Source organism: Apaloderma vittatum, unplaced genomic scaffold (assembly GCF_000703405.1).
Source record: "Apaloderma vittatum isolate BGI_N311 unplaced genomic scaffold, ASM70340v1 scaffold4609, whole genome shotgun sequence".
NCBI lineage: Eukaryota > Metazoa > Chordata > Aves > Trogoniformes > Trogonidae > Apaloderma > Apaloderma vittatum.
The window spans coordinates 987-19,006 of NW_009736834.1; the positions used below are offsets into that span (position 1 = coordinate 987).

Below are 18,020 nucleotides of genomic sequence, written 5' to 3' on the forward strand. Positions count from 1 at the left end.
TAAGAGACATGATTGATTGTCAGATACCAATAAATTATTTAAAAGTTAAGTAAATATTTTATTTGAAGGACTCTTTCCTTTTATATGTGCTACATGTCTAGATACACACAATTTCTTAATCTTTGGTAACATGAGTAAACAGAATTACAGTGTAATTAGAGAATTACTTCTGGAATACACATAGCAACTTTCATTTAGCATATCTGTGTAGGAGCCATTCTTTCCTTTTCTCATCATGATGGTATCATTATTTTATTATTTTGACATTTATAATGCCTGTTGATTTGTCATATCAAAGCAGACACAACTGAGAATTTTTTTTTCAAGTATTTTCAAAACTGTGTCCATTTCAGAGAGATACTTTTCATAGGATATGTCACAGTATCATATGTAGGTAATCGAATCTTATGTATGATAAATGGAACGTATGTTTTCATCTAGGTCTGCCTATTAATTAGTACTTCAGTGAAAAATAAACTGTCTAGGACTCAGATTGACCATATGCATAGGAACATATTATCACAAAAGAGTGTTTTAAAAAGATACACCATAACCTTTCACCAATAATAATCCTTTTTTCTTTTAGACAGTGTCTTAAGACTCTCTGAGTTTAGTTTCTCAGTAAATGATTAACTGCACAATTAGAATTATTGAGAGTCGGTAGAACAGTGTTATGAAATGTTGGGAAAATTCATCTCTCCTGAACGCATTGTTTACTTGCTCATATCTCTTGACAGTTGTGGAGCCAGAGTGTGAAAAAAGTTCTGCAACCACTTTTTACTGGTACAGAGAAGCGCTGAATATTTCCAGCTCTCTGTCAGAGAGCGGAGGTTTAAACTGGAAGATGACTATCTGCTTGCTGGCTGCCTGGGTCATGGTATGCCTAGCCATGATCAAAGGCATTCAGTCTTCAGGCAAGGTAAGTATACTGTTCACCTAAGTGACGGTGTCATGCTTCTAAACATCTAGTGACATTTTTGTTCACCACACCCTCTATTTATTCTCTCGGGAAATCTGTAGGAGCAGGTTAGAAGGTGTGACTCACCCCAGTATTTGTATAGTCTCAAGTAGAGGAATGTTAGTAGTTAAGCATTAAAATTGTAGTAATTTTGGTGGGAATTGTAGTTATTTAGTGGGAATCGAGATCTGAAGAAGAATTATTTCTGTTGTCGTCAACATAAGTCTTGCAAAGAGTTGTACCTCAGGTTTTACTGTGCAGTGTAAGCCTGTGTGTTTCTGAATGTCTAAGGAATTAGGTTTCCCTGTGTACGCACAGTATGATTGCAGTGCACCCAGGTCTCAATATGCCTTCCCATTTTTCTTTTTATTGTTGCTGTCGTTGCTATCCATACTTCTGTGCTTAATGCAGCTGCTTTTCAGAATTACAGTTTGTTTCTTTTGACTAATGACTAACCGTCCTTTTGCATCTGAGTATGTCACCTTGTCTTTTTTCCTTTCCATGCAGGCAGCTGGATTGGCTAGTGAATGGCTTGCTAGCTCTCTTGGTCTCGGTGGGATTTTCAGATGAAAAATAATCTGTTCTAATAGCAAAATTCTTTGGTATTAAAAAGTTTGGCACTGAGATGGAAATCACTGTGTATCTGAGTCCAAATTAGTGTATTTCAGTTAGAGAAACAGCTAGCAAGTTTAGTGAGAGAATCAGTGGACTAAACTTCTAAGTATAGAATAGATTTGCTTTTTAATGAAGGAGAATGAAAGATAGTGTTTGATTACTAGTTTTTTTCATTTTAGCAGTAGGCATTACTCAATGATTTGAATCCATTGGTTATGTACTTTCAATTGACTCTTGTCTTCTCTCCTTCTGAAGGCACAATGAGTTTGTATTCGTGCTGTGTATCTTTCCCATACTGTGTGCTTGAATCAAAGTGCATTTGTAAAGTGAAATGTTTCTAACACAGTCCACTTGTGTGCTTGTCGTCATCTCATTGAATTTGCACTGATTTTCCCTGGAAGCCAAGCAGTTTGTTATCAGTTAGTCAGCACAGTGGCAACCGTATTGTTTTAATACAGTACAGAATTTGTTTTACAGTCATGTGATTTTTCTTTCTTCTGCAGACACAAGGGCAATGAAAAGTGTTCTGTATATTTCTTAGAGCATATGGTTATCAGTCATATATCCAAAGGATACTGAGCAGTGAATGAAGATATTGAAAATAAAGTCCATGGATGTCATATTAAATTTCTTCTTTATGTTTTTCAGATCATGTATTTTAGTTCCCTTTTTCCTTATGTGGTCCTTTTATGCTTTCTGATCAGAGGACTGCTCCTTAATGGGTCAGTGGATGGAATTCGTCACATGTTCACACCTAAGGTATGTGCTTAATTTCTGTTTGCAGTGTATTTTAAGTGGCAGTTTGACCATTTATGAATGCTATCATTTAAGCTTATTGTCTTTATAGAACATTTGGCCATATTTCTGTTTGGTTAAATTGCAAAATTGTTGTTGACCTCAGTGGCGCAATATCAAGCCGTAAGGTCTAAAGGCTCTAAGTGTTCCAAGGTTCTGTGTAGAGTTACCTCCCCTAGGTGAATTATTCCCAGAGTTAGATGCCTTTACAAAATTAAGCAAAAGAAAGTGCTATTTACAGAATTCAGCATGTTTAGAAAACTCCAAATACTGAAAAGAGAGGTGAATCTTAAATCTCGCCTTTCTCTGGGATTGATACCTGGTTCTGGGATGTCACAGTGAAATGCCTTACCTTGAACCCTGTCATGGCTTTGCATAATTAACTTGTCCCTTTTGAATGAGGACAAATTTGTTCCTTTTTAGAAATAAATTAATGCTGGTTGCATAATAGTCCAAAGTAGAGGAGACTTGTCTTTATTAAAGTAGTGTAAGTACTCACCACTCACCTTTCCTTATGGTTGTTATGCCAAGATAGAAGCAGGTCTAAGCACACTTTTTTTTACTGTCAGCTTTATTACCTGAAATGTGCCTTACAGAACTTCAGTTTTTGTAACTATAGAGGTGAAAAGGGATGTTACCAATCCCTGTCTAGCCTGAAGACCTAAATTTTAACCACACACATCTTGAATGCTTGTAACTGTATCTGTACTACAGGAAGAGCATGTTTGCATAGTTAGAGACATACTCAGGAATGCGTAATGCTTTACTTCATAGTGTATTATGAAATGGACTTTCCAACAGGTTCATTTCATAATACAGTCGAGCAGAACAGGACTGATGTTTCAAGATTGAAGCCGAATAATAAGATGATTAAAATCAATGCCCGTAGTGGCTAATGCCAGATGGCAGCTTGTTGACAGTTGTATTGATTCCAGGTGTTTTGAGTCTCTGCAGGACTGTTATTCTATAAAAACAGCCTTTATTGGCTGTCACGTTATTTCTTGCATCGTAATACGCAGTTATGTTCTGCTTCACTTGCTATCACTGCTTTAGAGACTTGTGGTTCTGCAGGAACTTGCAGGCTGCTCAGGCAAATTTGGAAAATCTGAGGAACAGAGAATTGTAATGCTTGCTGATGAAGTCTGTAGGAAAGATGGAATATGGGCCTCTTGAAGTTTTAATTTTGATTTCTGAACTGCAGTGTTAATCCTTTCTTTAATTAGGGAAGTACCATTAGATACTAAGGGAAAGTAAACAGTGAAACTCCTCTTGAATACCAACACCTCTTCTTTTTACTATTTAATCTTTCATGAGTTAGACGTAAAATAAGTTGCAGCTGTTGCTGACTTTATAGTTACATTATAACTTAATTGTACAATTATTTCAGGTGTTCAGAAAAATGAACTTGAAAGAAAAATTGGTTTAAATTTCTTTTACCGGTTCTGTATCTCAAAATTTAAGTTGTGGTTTAAATTTGATGTTAGAATACCTCACCTGTCTGTCACGTGCACTATATGTGAATATAAACACTCGAAAGTATTTTTATTATAATCTCGGATTGTTTCTGTACTTGAGCACTAATTTGGACTGTAGATTCATATGAAACTAACTGAAGAAATTCAGACTCCCTCTATTGTGCTAACAGTTGATTTGAGCAGACAGACTGTAAAAAGGATTGCTAAATTGATCTAGCTTGAAAATTATCCAGGTAGATAGGCATGAGAGGGAAGGGGGAAACACCTTTTCGGTCTCAATTGGTTCAGCAAACATTTTAACCGTAGATGATCACAACACATTCCCGCAGAAGAGTTGTGTAAGCACAGCAGAGGACTGGTACACATTGGTGCAGGTGAGAGAGTGGAGGGATAACGAAGAAAAGGAGAGTTTCTTTGTTTGGTGTGCTTGATGAACAAACTAGAAGTTCTAAATAATAACCATAATTAAAAACTAATGAAAGCTACAGGAAAAGCCCACTGAAGTCAACCAGGGCAATGAATCTGTAGGACGTTATCAAGCTTAAATACAGGACCCCCCCAGATTTCATAGAAAGTATCTTATAATAGCAATACAATTACAAGCTCATTTTAAAATGCTACGCAATGTATACCTGAGAACGTACTTTGATGATACCAGATGATCTGTTGCAGAAAGTGAGACAATGGTTTATGGCGTTGATAAAATTAAGAATAATCCTCGAGCTCCCTCCAGTGGAAAAACTCTAGCATGGCTGTGTGGTACAGGCAGGCTGAACTGTGTGCAATAGCTACTTGTGCATTATAATTCCAACAAAAATTGTAAGGAATGAGTTTATTGTAATAAATACCCTTTAAAATATATTTTAGCTATATATAAATTAATAAAGAAGGTATCTGTTACCTGTATATAATAAATAGGGGGAATGTTTTAGAAATGTTACAACAATGGCAGATTTTTTCTCCTCGTAGTAGACTGTCGCTCTAATGATGCTGGTATCTATACTGATACTTTTTAGTTTTATTAGTTTTGGTAAGCTTGAGGTTTAAAAAAAATTTACATGCATAGATGTAAGGTCTTTCACTGTTAAATGAATGGAGACCCTGAATCAACTTGAAAAAATCTAATGTTTAAATTTTGCATGTACTTCTTGTATATGATTTGGAATCTAGAAGAATCTGAGATAGGCAGATGATGACTCATAACTTTGTAACAAAGATATTTCTTGACGTATGGTCATCTGAATGAGCAGTACAGTTCATTTTTTTTTTTTGATAAAAGCCTTAATTGTCCCTCAAACGCATGACCCATTTAACCTAGGGGAAATTCAAAGCATTTGGCTTAAGGGAGATTTGACTCGCGGACTGTACTGATTGTGGTGGCCAGTATTTATTTCATATGTTGCATTTTGCTTTACATATTTGCATGTACTAGAATTCTACATAAGCATGTGTATCGCATTTTTTTCTAAAAAGAAAGTAACAAGGCAACTTTAAACATACTTAATGCATTTATAAGAGAGTTGATCATCCCAAAACACATCTTAATTCTAACAACTGTCAACACATATACTGAAAAAAAAAAGACAGGAGATGATGGATGTTCTCAGTATAACTAGCTGCTATTTACATTATCGTATAGCTCCAGTAGTGTGTCATTGCTGGGAACATTTTGGATGATTAGATCATACAAAATAAATAGAAATTTTGGCCTGTAATTTCGCTCAACTTTAGGTATCAAATTTAGCTTTCATTTTATTGTAATGAAAATATGTTTGTAGTGGAGTATTAGCATTTTATGATATAGGTTGTCTCCTTGTTTTTTTTTTTTTCTTTTTTTTTTTTCTGTTGTCTTTTCATATAATAGCAATGCATTTTATACCTGACATATATTATATCTAATTTCAAACAGCTTGAAATAATGCTGGAGCCCAAGGTCTGGAGAGAAGCTGCTACTCAGGTGTTCTTTGCCTTAGGGCTTGGATTTGGTGGAGTCATTGCCTTTTCAAGCTACAACAAGAGAGACAACAACTGCCATTTTGATGCTGTACTGGTGTCCTTCATCAATTTTTTCACTTCTGTGCTGGCAACTTTGGTGGTGTTTGCAGTTCTGGGCTTCAAAGCTAATATCATAAATGAAAAATGTGTTATCCAGTACGAATATCCATTTCTTTTTTATAAATATTTTTTGGTATATTTCATTTATGACTTAAAACAGATCATTGAATTTGATTACTCTGGCTTGTTCTGTTTTACAGAAATTCAGAGAAGATTTTAAAACTTTTGAAAGTAGGCAATTTGAGCCAGGATATGATCCCACATCATATCAATTTCTCAAGCATTACAGCAGAAGATTACAATTTAGTTTATGACATTATTCAGAAAGTTAAAGAAGAAGAGTTTGATTCTCTTGGTCTGAAATCTTGTCAAATTGAAGATGAACTTAATAAGGTGAGAGTAATAAGTAAGTCTTAAATACAGAGATTATGAATGGATAAATATTTATACAGAGGTGTACATGTTCGACATCTTAAATTATTATGTTTTCTAATGTTAAGATACTGTTATTAAATGTACATACCATTCCACTAGAAAGTAAAAACCATTCTTTAATGATGAGATAATTGTTTAATGAATACCATCCCACTCTGAAATCTTCGCAGTAAGCCAGATCTGTAGAAAATAAGATATTTTTCTATCTTTTTCAGAGGGTCTTCCAGTTTTAAACACTGGCCTTTGTATAGTTGCACCAGCATCTGAAACTAAAATGTCAAATCAGTGACTTAGACATTAAAAATTTCTGTAGTATTCTTGCCATTTAAGTTTGAAACAAATAGGTATAGAAGTGAAGTCCTTTCTATACTTAATGGAGAAACAGAGTGTATTTTGTAGCAGTCCAGTATAATAGATCTCATGCAAAATTATCAGTGAGAGAGAGGAAGAAGTTCTGATTGGACACAAGAGGAACATTTTTCACAATGAGAAGAATCAGCCTTTGGAATAATCTCCCCAGGGAGTTGATGGATTCTCCCAACACTGGACACTTTTAAGATTCATCTGGACAGGGTGCTGGTCCATCTTCTCTAGACTGTGCTTTTGCCAAGAAAGGTTGGACCACATGATCCTTCAGGTCCCTTCCAATCTGTTATGCTATGATTCTATGAAAGAAATGTGTTGTTAATATCTATTGAGTTACAAGTTCTCAGGCAAATCCCGTGTATCAGTAAATAGCATTGTTTGCAGTTGCATATTAAATAGCAACTTTCACTCTACCATCAAGATTTAATCAAAGACATTGCATGAACACGAAATTCATACTACAAAAAACATACTCTCCATGAATAATAATGTGGATTTTTTCTCACTGACAGGCAGTTCAAGGAACTGGTTTAGCTTTTATTGCCTTTACAGAAGCAATGACTCACTTCCCTGCTTCTCCCTTCTGGTCAGTCATGTTCTTCCTCATGTTGGTAAATTTGGGACTTGGAAGTATGTTTGGAACCATTGAAGGCATCATCACACCCATTGTTGACACCTTCAAAGTCAGGAAAGAAATTCTTACTGGTGAGTTACACAAACTTTCTTTTTTCACTAGAGCAGTAAGCGAATTTATATTTCTCTTGAGAGCCTGAAGCCTTGTTTTTTGAGATAAAAGTTTTCAGTGCTGACATTTTACAGATCAGTAAGTCACTGTATTCCAGACTGTTCTTCCATGTACAGGCAAAAGTAAAATTCTTTCCTGAATGTTACAAGAGCAAGAACATTCTAGAATTAAAATTTTAAAGGAGATCTTTTGTTAGAAATTTCTGTATGAGCTCTTCCAGAATGCTTTGTGTTCCAGCCTGTGTCACACATCAGGGAAACAAAGGGAAGAATGAAAGTACAGTGCCAATTACTAGAAGTTACTCCTAAGCAGGCCAAATGAAATCTTAGTTTATGATGGAATATTTATTAGATTAAAAATCAGTTCAGGTACTTTCTAGAGGAACACATTTTTCCATTGAATGTGGAAAGGGTCTTAAACAAGATGTTCTTTGGGTTTTTTCTTTGGTTGTTTTTTTTTTTTAAAAAAAAAATTTAAATGCCTAAAATTATGTATAACTCTTATGATCTTCTAGAAATTTCTCCTTCTGAGACGGAACATCAGCATAAAATGTATTTTTTTTCTTTGCTAGAACTAAGAATAAAATTCTTGATAAAGATAAATCGACTGTTTTTTCAGTAGTCCCAACCTACTGAGGACCACTTTGGGTTTTTTTTTCTGTCTTTTTATTTTTTTTAACCAGATCCTAAATTTGTATTGAATAACCAGTGAGACGTTTAGAAGTTGGCTGTTTTGCCTAATCATATATGCAAATACTGTGATATATAGTCATTACTCTGGAGTAATGGAGCGTTTTGCAGTAATTCCTTGTTATTACATTTGACAAAAGAACCTATTAAGATAAAGGAAAAGTCAAGAACTGCCTTTCTCTTGTAATTTTTTTGAGTGGTATGGATGCATGATTTTTGCTAAACTCACTTGTACTCAAAGGATTACAACTCAATGTGGTGTTTTTATAATTAACTTATAAAATTGAAATGCCTGGGTTATACTTGATGTAATATTTGGGATTTATCAAGCATTATGCCTGCACTAGAATTTGTGCTTAAAACCACAAATCTTCAATTTTTGCACAGCGTGAGCGTATTTGCAGCTTTTTAACACTATGGTCCCAGTTCAGTCCCTCTTGAGTTCAGGGAAACCAACTCTTACTTCAAAGTATTTTACATTCAAATATATCCAAATCAGGATCAGAATGTGTATGTGCAGAGTTAATATGAGTATACCTACCAGAACCTTCGTTTAATGCATTTTATAGTGTGTAATGGTAAGACCTAGTGAGAGAACATGAGAACAGCAAGGATTTTTTTCATTCACATATGCACAGTTCTCATTGTCTTACTCTTTTCTCAGGGTCAGTAATAAAACCAAGTGTGAAAGATGAGTCTCAGGTCAAGGATATTTTATCTGTGTTCTTTTGGTTTCATTATCTGGCATTAGGAGTTCACATCAGTTTGTAATGATCTCTTTCATTCTATAAATTTCTGTTCTCTGAAAGTCATTATAACAATAATTCCAACAAGGTTGAAAAAAGTGACTGCTCTTCCACCACAGTATTTAAAAAAGAATGTTGTTGTCTTCCTTTCACTACTGTAATCAATACTAATTGATTATCAGGGATTTATGCAATGGGTATATTCTGTAAGGATATTTTATATTTTGTCCCAGATGAATTTTGTTTAATTTTAGACTCCTTAGGTGTATCATTAGCCTAAGTTCCCAGTGGGGGAAAAAAACGGCACTTCAGGTGGGAGAATCAGTCTTATTCATGCTCAGCCTAAAATGGATTTCACAATTTATTGAAGATTGACTTATTTTATGGCTACTTCAGCATTCGATCCTATTCTTGATGAATTTAATAGGAAAAAAATGCATGGAGGTTAATTATGCAGGATCAAATGTTCAAGAAATTTTTTTCAGGTTGCCCCTAAAAAGAAGTGGGGTCAGAAACAATGCTTAGTGCTCATATACATTTTGATAGATCCTAATAAAACTTCATACTGTGAATGATCTTCTAGGGGAAGTCTATTCATCCCTTATATTTTTTAGAATCGCAATCTGAAAATTCGTTTTTTCTCATTCCTAAATTTCACTTCTAAAGTCCAAAATTCCTAAATGCTAATGACCAAATAACATGATGTATAATGTTTAGCTTACTAGTTCTTTTTATTTTAGCCTTACATTCACATTAAGTTACATGTTTGATGAGAAATAGTCACTTGATTAATCATTACTGCTTGATCAGGACTGCTCTAATTCTAATTTTATAACTTTCCTGTTATGTAAGAAAGTCAGTAGGATTTCTCATATTCTTATAATTGAGACCCCCTAAAAAGTAAAACATCAGCTTCATATGAAATAATGTGTTAAAGTATATCTTTGCTCTTTCAAACTCTATTTCCTTTTCCTTTGTAATAACTACAGCTCAGATTTCTGTCCTTTATTCCAGTCATCTGCTGCTTAGTAGCATTTTTTATTGGCCTGATCTTTGTGCAGCGCTCTGGAAACTACTTTGTGACGATGTTTGATGACTACTCAGCTACACTGCCCCTGCTTATTGTGGTCATTTTGGAGAATATTGCAGTCACACGGATTTATGGAATAGACAAGTAAGTGAAGGAAATGTATGCCCCTGTCCATACCAACAATATTCATTACAATAATTATTACTGTTTTAATTGTGATGAGCGAAGTATTTCCATTGTATACATAAATATAGGCAAGTGGGAAGTGGGTTAATCTGGCCATGAATCTAGTCTGGTTTTAAGAAGTGATTTGGAGCAAGATACATAATGCATCAGGACAGCATAGTGAAACCCAAAGACTGATTGCAACTGATCCAAAGCGAGGAGAATGCAGTAAAAGAGGCAACATTACAGAGTTAGGAAGGAGGCTGTGTATCAAGTAAGAGGATTTTATACAGAAATAAGAGAGCAAGAGAAAGATTTCAAGAAGTAATAACTGTGGTCTAAGCAGCAGATGAGGGTATGTATTCTAAACAGATCTGCAGTATTCCAGGCAGCCTGAGAAAGGAACAAAGGAAGCTCTAATGGCAGTAACAATAAGAAAGTTTCAGTTTCTGAGTTAGATATAGTTTGGAGTGTTGTAGCAATTAATAGTTCCTTGCGTTAGTTGTGAGAAAGGAAATAGAAGATAGCAAAGAACAGGGCCAAAAACTAGTTGGAAGCAGCACGGTTGACAATGACGTGAAGTGATCTTCTATCAGTGATGATTGAAAGTCCATAAAGTCCGTTTAATTTTTTTACATCTTATGACTCAGATCACTCAGAATGTGTTCACTGAGATCAGTGTGTGCCATATTTAAGGAATAGGAGGGTTTCTATAAAAAATAACTCATGCCATCCACAGATAAACCAGTTTGCTATAGTAGCATGTTGAAGTAATTGAAACATCTGTGATTCCTTTACATGTACAAAGGGTGACATAGAATGGATGTTTTTTCATTTGACTTTTCTCTTTTTCAATCTGAGTAATCAACCAGTCCCTCGCCATAATGAAATAAAACTATAATAAGAAGATTTGATTTTATGGTTTCCAGACACTGTTTCTGGTCTATGCAAGTCAGGCCTGGTCTCCTTACTCATTAAAGTAGAATTCTTGCTTGAGCTGCGTGTATAATTATATAATTGATCACATGGACATGAAAACACCACGTAGATATTTTTACACATGCAAGCAAAAGATGAAACAGATGACCTTGTTCTCAGGTTGGTAATGGCCAGTCAGGAATAGTTCCACTATGAAGGGAGTCAGCAACTTACATGCGAGGAAGTTAGTGTTTAGGTGTAGCTAAAATGTGGTGATACTTTGCTCCCGAATCAGAGTGCAGTTGATTCGTACTTTCAAAAGGGTTTCTGACAGGGTATAGTGAAAAGTTAACAGCAAAATTTATCATTCATAGCAGCCACCTGAACCTCCCTCTGGAGTATTCCTGGTATTTCTTCCAGTATATATTTCTTCAGAATGTCCTGTCTTGGGAACCTAGCATTCCTGTTTGGAAAAACTGCAAGAATCAAGTCACTGTCTATGACAGGAGCAAGGGGTCCTCCTTGTATATGAAGATCCGTTAGATACATTGTCTCTGGTCAAATAGAAAAACCAAACCTGTGGCTTCCAAAAGGATTGTAGCCAAAGGATGGAAAAAAGACAACATGTGAATCCCTGTAGCCAAGAAGGAAAATCTGCTGCACTGGAATCAGTGCTAAAGGAGCTTGGTAGCTTTTAAAAGTGGATAAAAGTGGATAAATAGGATGGGCTGATGAAAGACGTTAAAGACAATAGATTTGTGTTCAACTGGATGAAGAACTGGAGGTCCCAGAAGGAAAAGGCTACCCAGAGAGGGCACAATGTGTTTATAAATTTAATTTTTTAAACTATTTTCATTGCAGCGCAAACAAAGGATAGAATACCCCAAATGAGGCAGTTCAAAACTTTTCTGAGACTTTATATGATAGTAGTTTCACATGTGTAACAGCTTTGAAAACATTTTTATTGCTATAAGAGTTTTTTTGAGACACACATTTCAAAAGGGAGTGGGACCACAAGAGAGTTAAAACAGAATCAGCGCTTTTGCACACTCCAAAAGAATTAATTCTAAAAATATTATGTCTTATTCTACTGGCTCTGGAACTATGTACTCCTTCGTCAAGAGTACAAAAATAGACGTTATGTTCGTATCAGAACTTGCAATTCTGAGGCACAAGGAGGCAGATTTAAAACTTCACAAAATTTTATTTCAGCAACTTACATGATGCAAACCACAGCTTATGCATAAAATTATTTTTTACACTGCAGCACATATGTGGGTTTGAAATTAATTTTTCAAAATCTCTAAGATGTGCTGGTTGTGTATGTCCTGAAAAGTAATGACACATGCCTCAGTAGACAACATAAAAAGATGAAAAAAAAGATCTTATAAAAGAAAGGTGAATTTAAATATAACCCCAGCATGGTTCAGCAAGCAGTTTACTAGGTCACTGCACTGCATGGTGATTTGTTCTGTTCATCTGTTTTGAACTAGTAATACATGCTATATTTGTAATCCCATCAAATAATCTAAACTGCAGCCATTTCTGTATGTGCGTTTTCTCGGTGTGTCCTTACCCTGAAATTAGGTGCTGTGTGTCAATTATAGAACTTTACATCTCAGTGTATGCATTAACAATATCCTTTTACTCCTCTTACAGATTTATGGAGGATCTGAAAGATATGCTTGGGTTTTCTCCAAGCCAGTATTATTACTACATGTGGAAGTATGTTTCACCTTTAGTACTGTTATGTTTGCTGGTAGCTAGCATTGTCCAAATGGGATTAAGTCCTCCTGGCTACAATGCTTGGATTGAAGATACGGTACGTATATAACAGGTGCCATCATCATCATAATGATCATATCTGAAGTATTTCAGAAATAGATGAAAAGACAAAAGATTTTCCATTAGGAATTCAAAATCAGTATAGCTAATGACATGATTGTTTTTATCTCAAGTAATATTAATGTATTTTGAGTAGTTCTGTTTTAAAATTAACTGACAAGAACCTTCATGCTTTTTGTGACTTTTAGTTTGTTGATGTACATTGAAGAAATTCTTAAGGTTAGGAAAGGGTGTTCACTTTCATTAAATCTTTTTTTACGGCAGAAAATAGTTGGGTGATAACACTGAATAAATCATCACATCAATTCTTTATGTGGAATTAAATACTGAGATTCAGTCATGTCACAAATTTTCCCCTGTGGGAACACATATCACATTGTAGGTAACAGCTGCATTAAAACCTGATTCTGGTAAGAATGATTTGTAAAAACTCAAATACAAGGGGTTGGCTTTTCTATGGGTAGATGCCTGCCTCTAACCAGACACTCACTCTATTTTCTTGAGGTTCTCAGAGAAACATGCCTGTTATGTTTGATACTTGCCCTCAAAAATTAAAAAGAGAAATATCAAAGAATACCAAGCATACCATTACTTTCTGTGTAAAATCAGGCAAGCTGAAGTCTGTTGGCTAGTGATTCACAGATGCAGCAGAGATGTGGGGTGTAGTCACTGCCCCAGTAAATGTATTGCAGTTTAAATGAAGTTTATACAAAGCAGAACAATTCCACAGGGTGACCTGAGACAGTCTCTGCCTATTAGCCTGCAGAGCAAGGACACATCTTCCAGGCAGAGCTACCAGTTCTGAACATCCTGTGAAGGATTAGGGAAAAACTACTGACAAATGTAGCAGAAAGCCAAACGTGAAAATTTTGATTTGGTTTCTGCTTGAGTGCTCTGAGCATCTCAAACTGTGGGGCGGTGTTTGGTCCTGGTCATTGACAGAAGGATGGCAATCCTACATCTCCATGAGGTAGTAGTGCCCACACTGTGGGTTCAAGGTAACAAAAAGATGAGCCTGCATTTGAAAAATGCAGGCCTTGATGAGGACTGCGGGTTTACTCTTTTTTGAGTAAGGATGTGTTAATAGTTTTTCTCTTGGGTTACTCAGGCCACGGAAGAGTTCCAGAGCTATCCAACATGGGGAATGATTGTCTGCATATCTCTGATGGTGTTAGCCTTCCTGCCAGTCCCAATAGTCTTCGTGGTGCGCCGTTGCAACCTTATCGATGACAGCTCTGGTAGCTTAGCATCTGTATCCTACAAAAGAGGCCGGATAATAAAGGAGCCTGTTAATCTGGAGGGAGATAATACAAGTCTGATTCATGGGAAGAGTCCAAGTGAAGTGCCCTCTCCCAATTTTGGCAAAAACATATATAGAAAACAGACTGGATCACCAACTCTGGACACTGCTCCAAATGGACGTTATGGTATTGGGTACCTGATGGCAGATATGCCTGATATGCCGGAGTCTGATTTGTAACTGCAGGAAAAAAAAGTTGTTTCTTTCTCCTCGCTCACTGATCACAGCTCTCCTACGAGAAGTGGTCAGCTTCACGTACTAGGGTGCGATCTCAGGTGCTCCATAGCAACACTCTTTAAAATGCCATGACTGTACATACAGGTTGAGAAAACTCCTTTTGGATTAATTCTCTGGGGTTTCTTTTGCACTGAAGGGAACACATTCAAAATCAATGGCAGTCTACATCTGCCAGCATAGCCAAGAATTCAAGATTTTAAATTATTTCTAAATTTAAAGCTTTCTATCTCTGAAGTCCAGGTCTTATTCAAATGGTAAAGTGTTTCTGAGGTAATATCACTGAAAATCCTTTTCTTCTGCTTTCACGTTAACTCCCCAGTATTAAAAGTGAGCTCAGAAGTAGTTCACCAAACCCGTGTTTGTGTAAACACTTGTACATACCTTATGTAGATATGCTGTACTTATTTTGTTAGCACTGATAATTACTTAGGCTATTAGCTGAGTAAAAAACAAACCCGCAAACTATTTTCTTATGTAATAGCTGTATAGAGCAATAGTATTAGAAAATCTAGGAGTAGACTTACAGGAAGATGAGGAAGGATTCCCTGTTCACTGGGGACTGCATAAACTGTGGCTGTATATTTTGTGTAAAATAGTTGCTTTTTCAGTGTGAAAACAATGTTAGAGTGAGTCACTCCAAGAATCTTAAGGATTGTGCAGATTCTGCATTTTTTTCTATGCTGTGTGCCTAAAAAAGACCTTCTTGATATTTATTGTGGTTTCCAGATTACATATATATTATATTTATATAATATACTTGTAATGTAAATATGTATATTATTCTGTATGTAATCATTTCAAAAGTTGAAGCAAGATGGCTTTTTTTAATTAGTCTCCTTCAGTTTTGCTTCTGTTTTATGCAGATAATTTTTTTCAGTCAGTAATTGTTAAGAACTGTATGGCATTACATTTTAACCTATGAATAAAGAGATTGACAAGGTATTTCTCCGTGATTTCCTAATATACTTACGCACAGCCTACTTTTCCCTCAGGTGGGCTGTCTGAAAGAATAGCATTTACCAGCTGAACAGAGATGCTAAAATGAACCTGGCAAAAAAAAAAGGTGCTATGTTGGTCATCTTAATAAACTGTTGGACAAAGACTTTTACTGTGAATACAGTAGTTGTGGTAATGCTGTCAACTGGTGTGACACGCTGGAAGCTAGTACATAAGTTATTACTTATCTTAAAGAGCTTTAAAGTTAGCTTCACTACCTTTAATAAACAAAGGTTATAACTTAGTTACGTCATCCCAGCATCAGACAAAGAACCAAATTAATTTGAGGTAAATACAAATCTCAGCAACTGTGTGCTTCCAAGAGTACAGTTTTGAGCATGTCAGTGTGGGAAAGCTGCGCCAAAAAATGAAAAGGAATGAAATCTTAAATCGAAACACTTTGCAACTTGATAAAATTCCTTAGAGATAACTTTTGGGTTTGGAGGATAATCCCAGATAATTTCACATTTCTGATCTGAGAGCTGTTGAAATAGTTTCCAATCATCAGAAAGTCGAACTAGTAGCAGTAGTTGAGAAAAAGCTATATTTAATTATCAGGTTTATCTTATGTTTGTTAGAAGTTGTGAGATAAAATAGGGTTTAAGCAGTCCTCTGAAATGCAGATATCGGAATGCACGGGAGAGAGCTGGCATAATTTAAGCTGTTGGTTTATTCATAACGGGTCAATTGACACTTGTAGTACAGGTACACTGGATCACCGTGAGACATAGAGCAAGCTAATGCAAAATATTCCAGCTGTGGCAGAGCAGCAGCAGATGTCTACCGTCATACCACATCAGGCTGCTGAAGGCAACGACTGCTCAGGGTAGTTGACACGCATCCCCTCTGTGCCCAGTGTGCAGAGCAAAAGCCTGGTCTTACGGACTACTTGCCTGTAGTGACAATATGCTTTTAGCTATATAGACCCTAGTTTTAAAGGTGAAGTGATGGCTAAATTCTGCTGCTACACAAGACCTGTTAAAAAGGATATGAGTGAGATGGTAACTATCCAAGTGCAGAAGTCACGCTTCTATTTAAAGCACCACAAAGGGGACTAATGCTGCTTAAGGAGACTGCTGAAGATTATTCTGCTGAGGAATATATATCTTGTTTCTGCCCTTTTTCCTGTCTCCTTGAACACCTTAATGAGTATTTATATTTTCCACTCATTTAAACTACTGCTTCTCAATTAGTCGCTTCCTAATAACTCCAATTAGCATATCTTACCACAGCTTCACAAAATTTTTCAGGCTTGAGGAAGCCCAGAATGGGCTTATCCTACCTACTGCCAGATGTTCGATTCATAATTTGATTTTAACCATGACTGAACATTCTCGTTTGCAGAAGTTCCTTTAACCTGGTGTAGTCTGATGGGCTAAAAATGAAGGCACTGTCTGTCCTGCCTTTTAGGCAGGACTGATCTAAAAAAATAACTAAGTGTGGAGGTTTAGAAACATTAAAAATAATTGCTATAAAGTGTAATATCTAAGCACTTGGATATTAATGTAAGAACAGCTGAAGCAAAGTGTGAAATTGTATGTACAGTTGCTCTTAAAACCAAGGGAATTCATACTTTCATACTTTAACTTCTGGAGTAAGTTGCTTCTTGCTGTCCTTATGGATCAAAGGAAGTAAAAGAGAGTGGAGGGCAGGAGAGAGAGGTTTCAAATATTTATCTACTTAAAAGCAAGAATGTTTGTGTGCCATGTCAGTCATAACCACAATTCATTTGCCTATTTTTTAAGGAAAAGATCATTGTGAAAGCAGTCATGCTTAAAAAAAATTTATAAAAAATTACTGTTTGTGTCTTACACAATCAGAAATAGCCAAAGAACAAAATCATCCATGTGGAAAGTGAAAATAGAGTTCCAGTATAATTTATTGCACAAGACCTAAGGTTTCTGAAACTAATATTCTTTGTGAGATCTGATTTCTCCAAAGAAACGTAACAGAACCAGTCAGCATCAGTGTGGCAAAAACAAACGCTGTGTCATTACCTCTGTACTCTTCAACAGAGGTTCTCTAATTCGGTGAAATGCAGGACAGAGATTATACGGATCTTGTTGTCTGTTTTTAGTCTTTTCTGATACATTAAAATTTTATCAATTTTATCAATACCTCACAGAGTATCATGCAGAGAAGAAAAAAAGATAGCAGAGAAAAAAGAGATGAAAAAAAAGAGAGAAAAAAATGGTGAATATTAGCTCTCTTCTCAGAGAACAGCAGATATATGTTAGCTGATGAGTGGTGCTAATAAGAGTGACAGAGATCTTGCCACACTGGAGAGGAATCAGTTATGTTTGTGATAGCAGTAGCACTGAAAAGAAGGATGTGTTTGCAACAGGGGTTTAGATATTCTGAAAAAAATGTCTTGGCCACCATGAAAGACTTAACATGCACTATTCAGCTGGATGCAGTGTACTCCAAAAAAGTCTTCCTACAGCTACAACATCTTTGAGAAACTTGCAGAAGTATAGTTATGCCAGTTTTAAAAAATGCAGGAAATTTAATATAAACATTTAAAGGTCTAGTTAGATTCAGTGGTTTGAGGAAAAAGAGAGGGAATTGGGAAATAGAAGATGTGATTTACTTCCTTTGCCACTGGATGGTGCTCATATTTCATGCATGTCAGTAAATTTAAAAGGAGGAA

The 18,020-nt window shown here is 35.8% G+C and overlaps 1 protein-coding gene across 1 annotated transcript; it reads left to right on the forward strand.

The window, feature by feature from the left end:
• Nucleotides 1-737: 737 nt before the first annotated feature.
• On the forward strand, nucleotides 738-14,377 carry SLC6A15 (solute carrier family 6 (neutral amino acid transporter), member 15; the record flags this gene model as incomplete). The annotated part of the gene is made up of 8 exons (XM_009877109.1): nucleotides 738-919; nucleotides 2,222-2,332; nucleotides 5,753-5,994; nucleotides 6,099-6,291; nucleotides 7,212-7,404; nucleotides 9,894-10,053; nucleotides 12,652-12,814; nucleotides 13,946-14,377. Coding segments are annotated over 8 exons (1,616 nt in total), but the record flags the coding sequence as incomplete, so codon positions are not given.
• Between the last annotated feature and the right edge of the window lie 3,643 nt (nucleotides 14,378-18,020).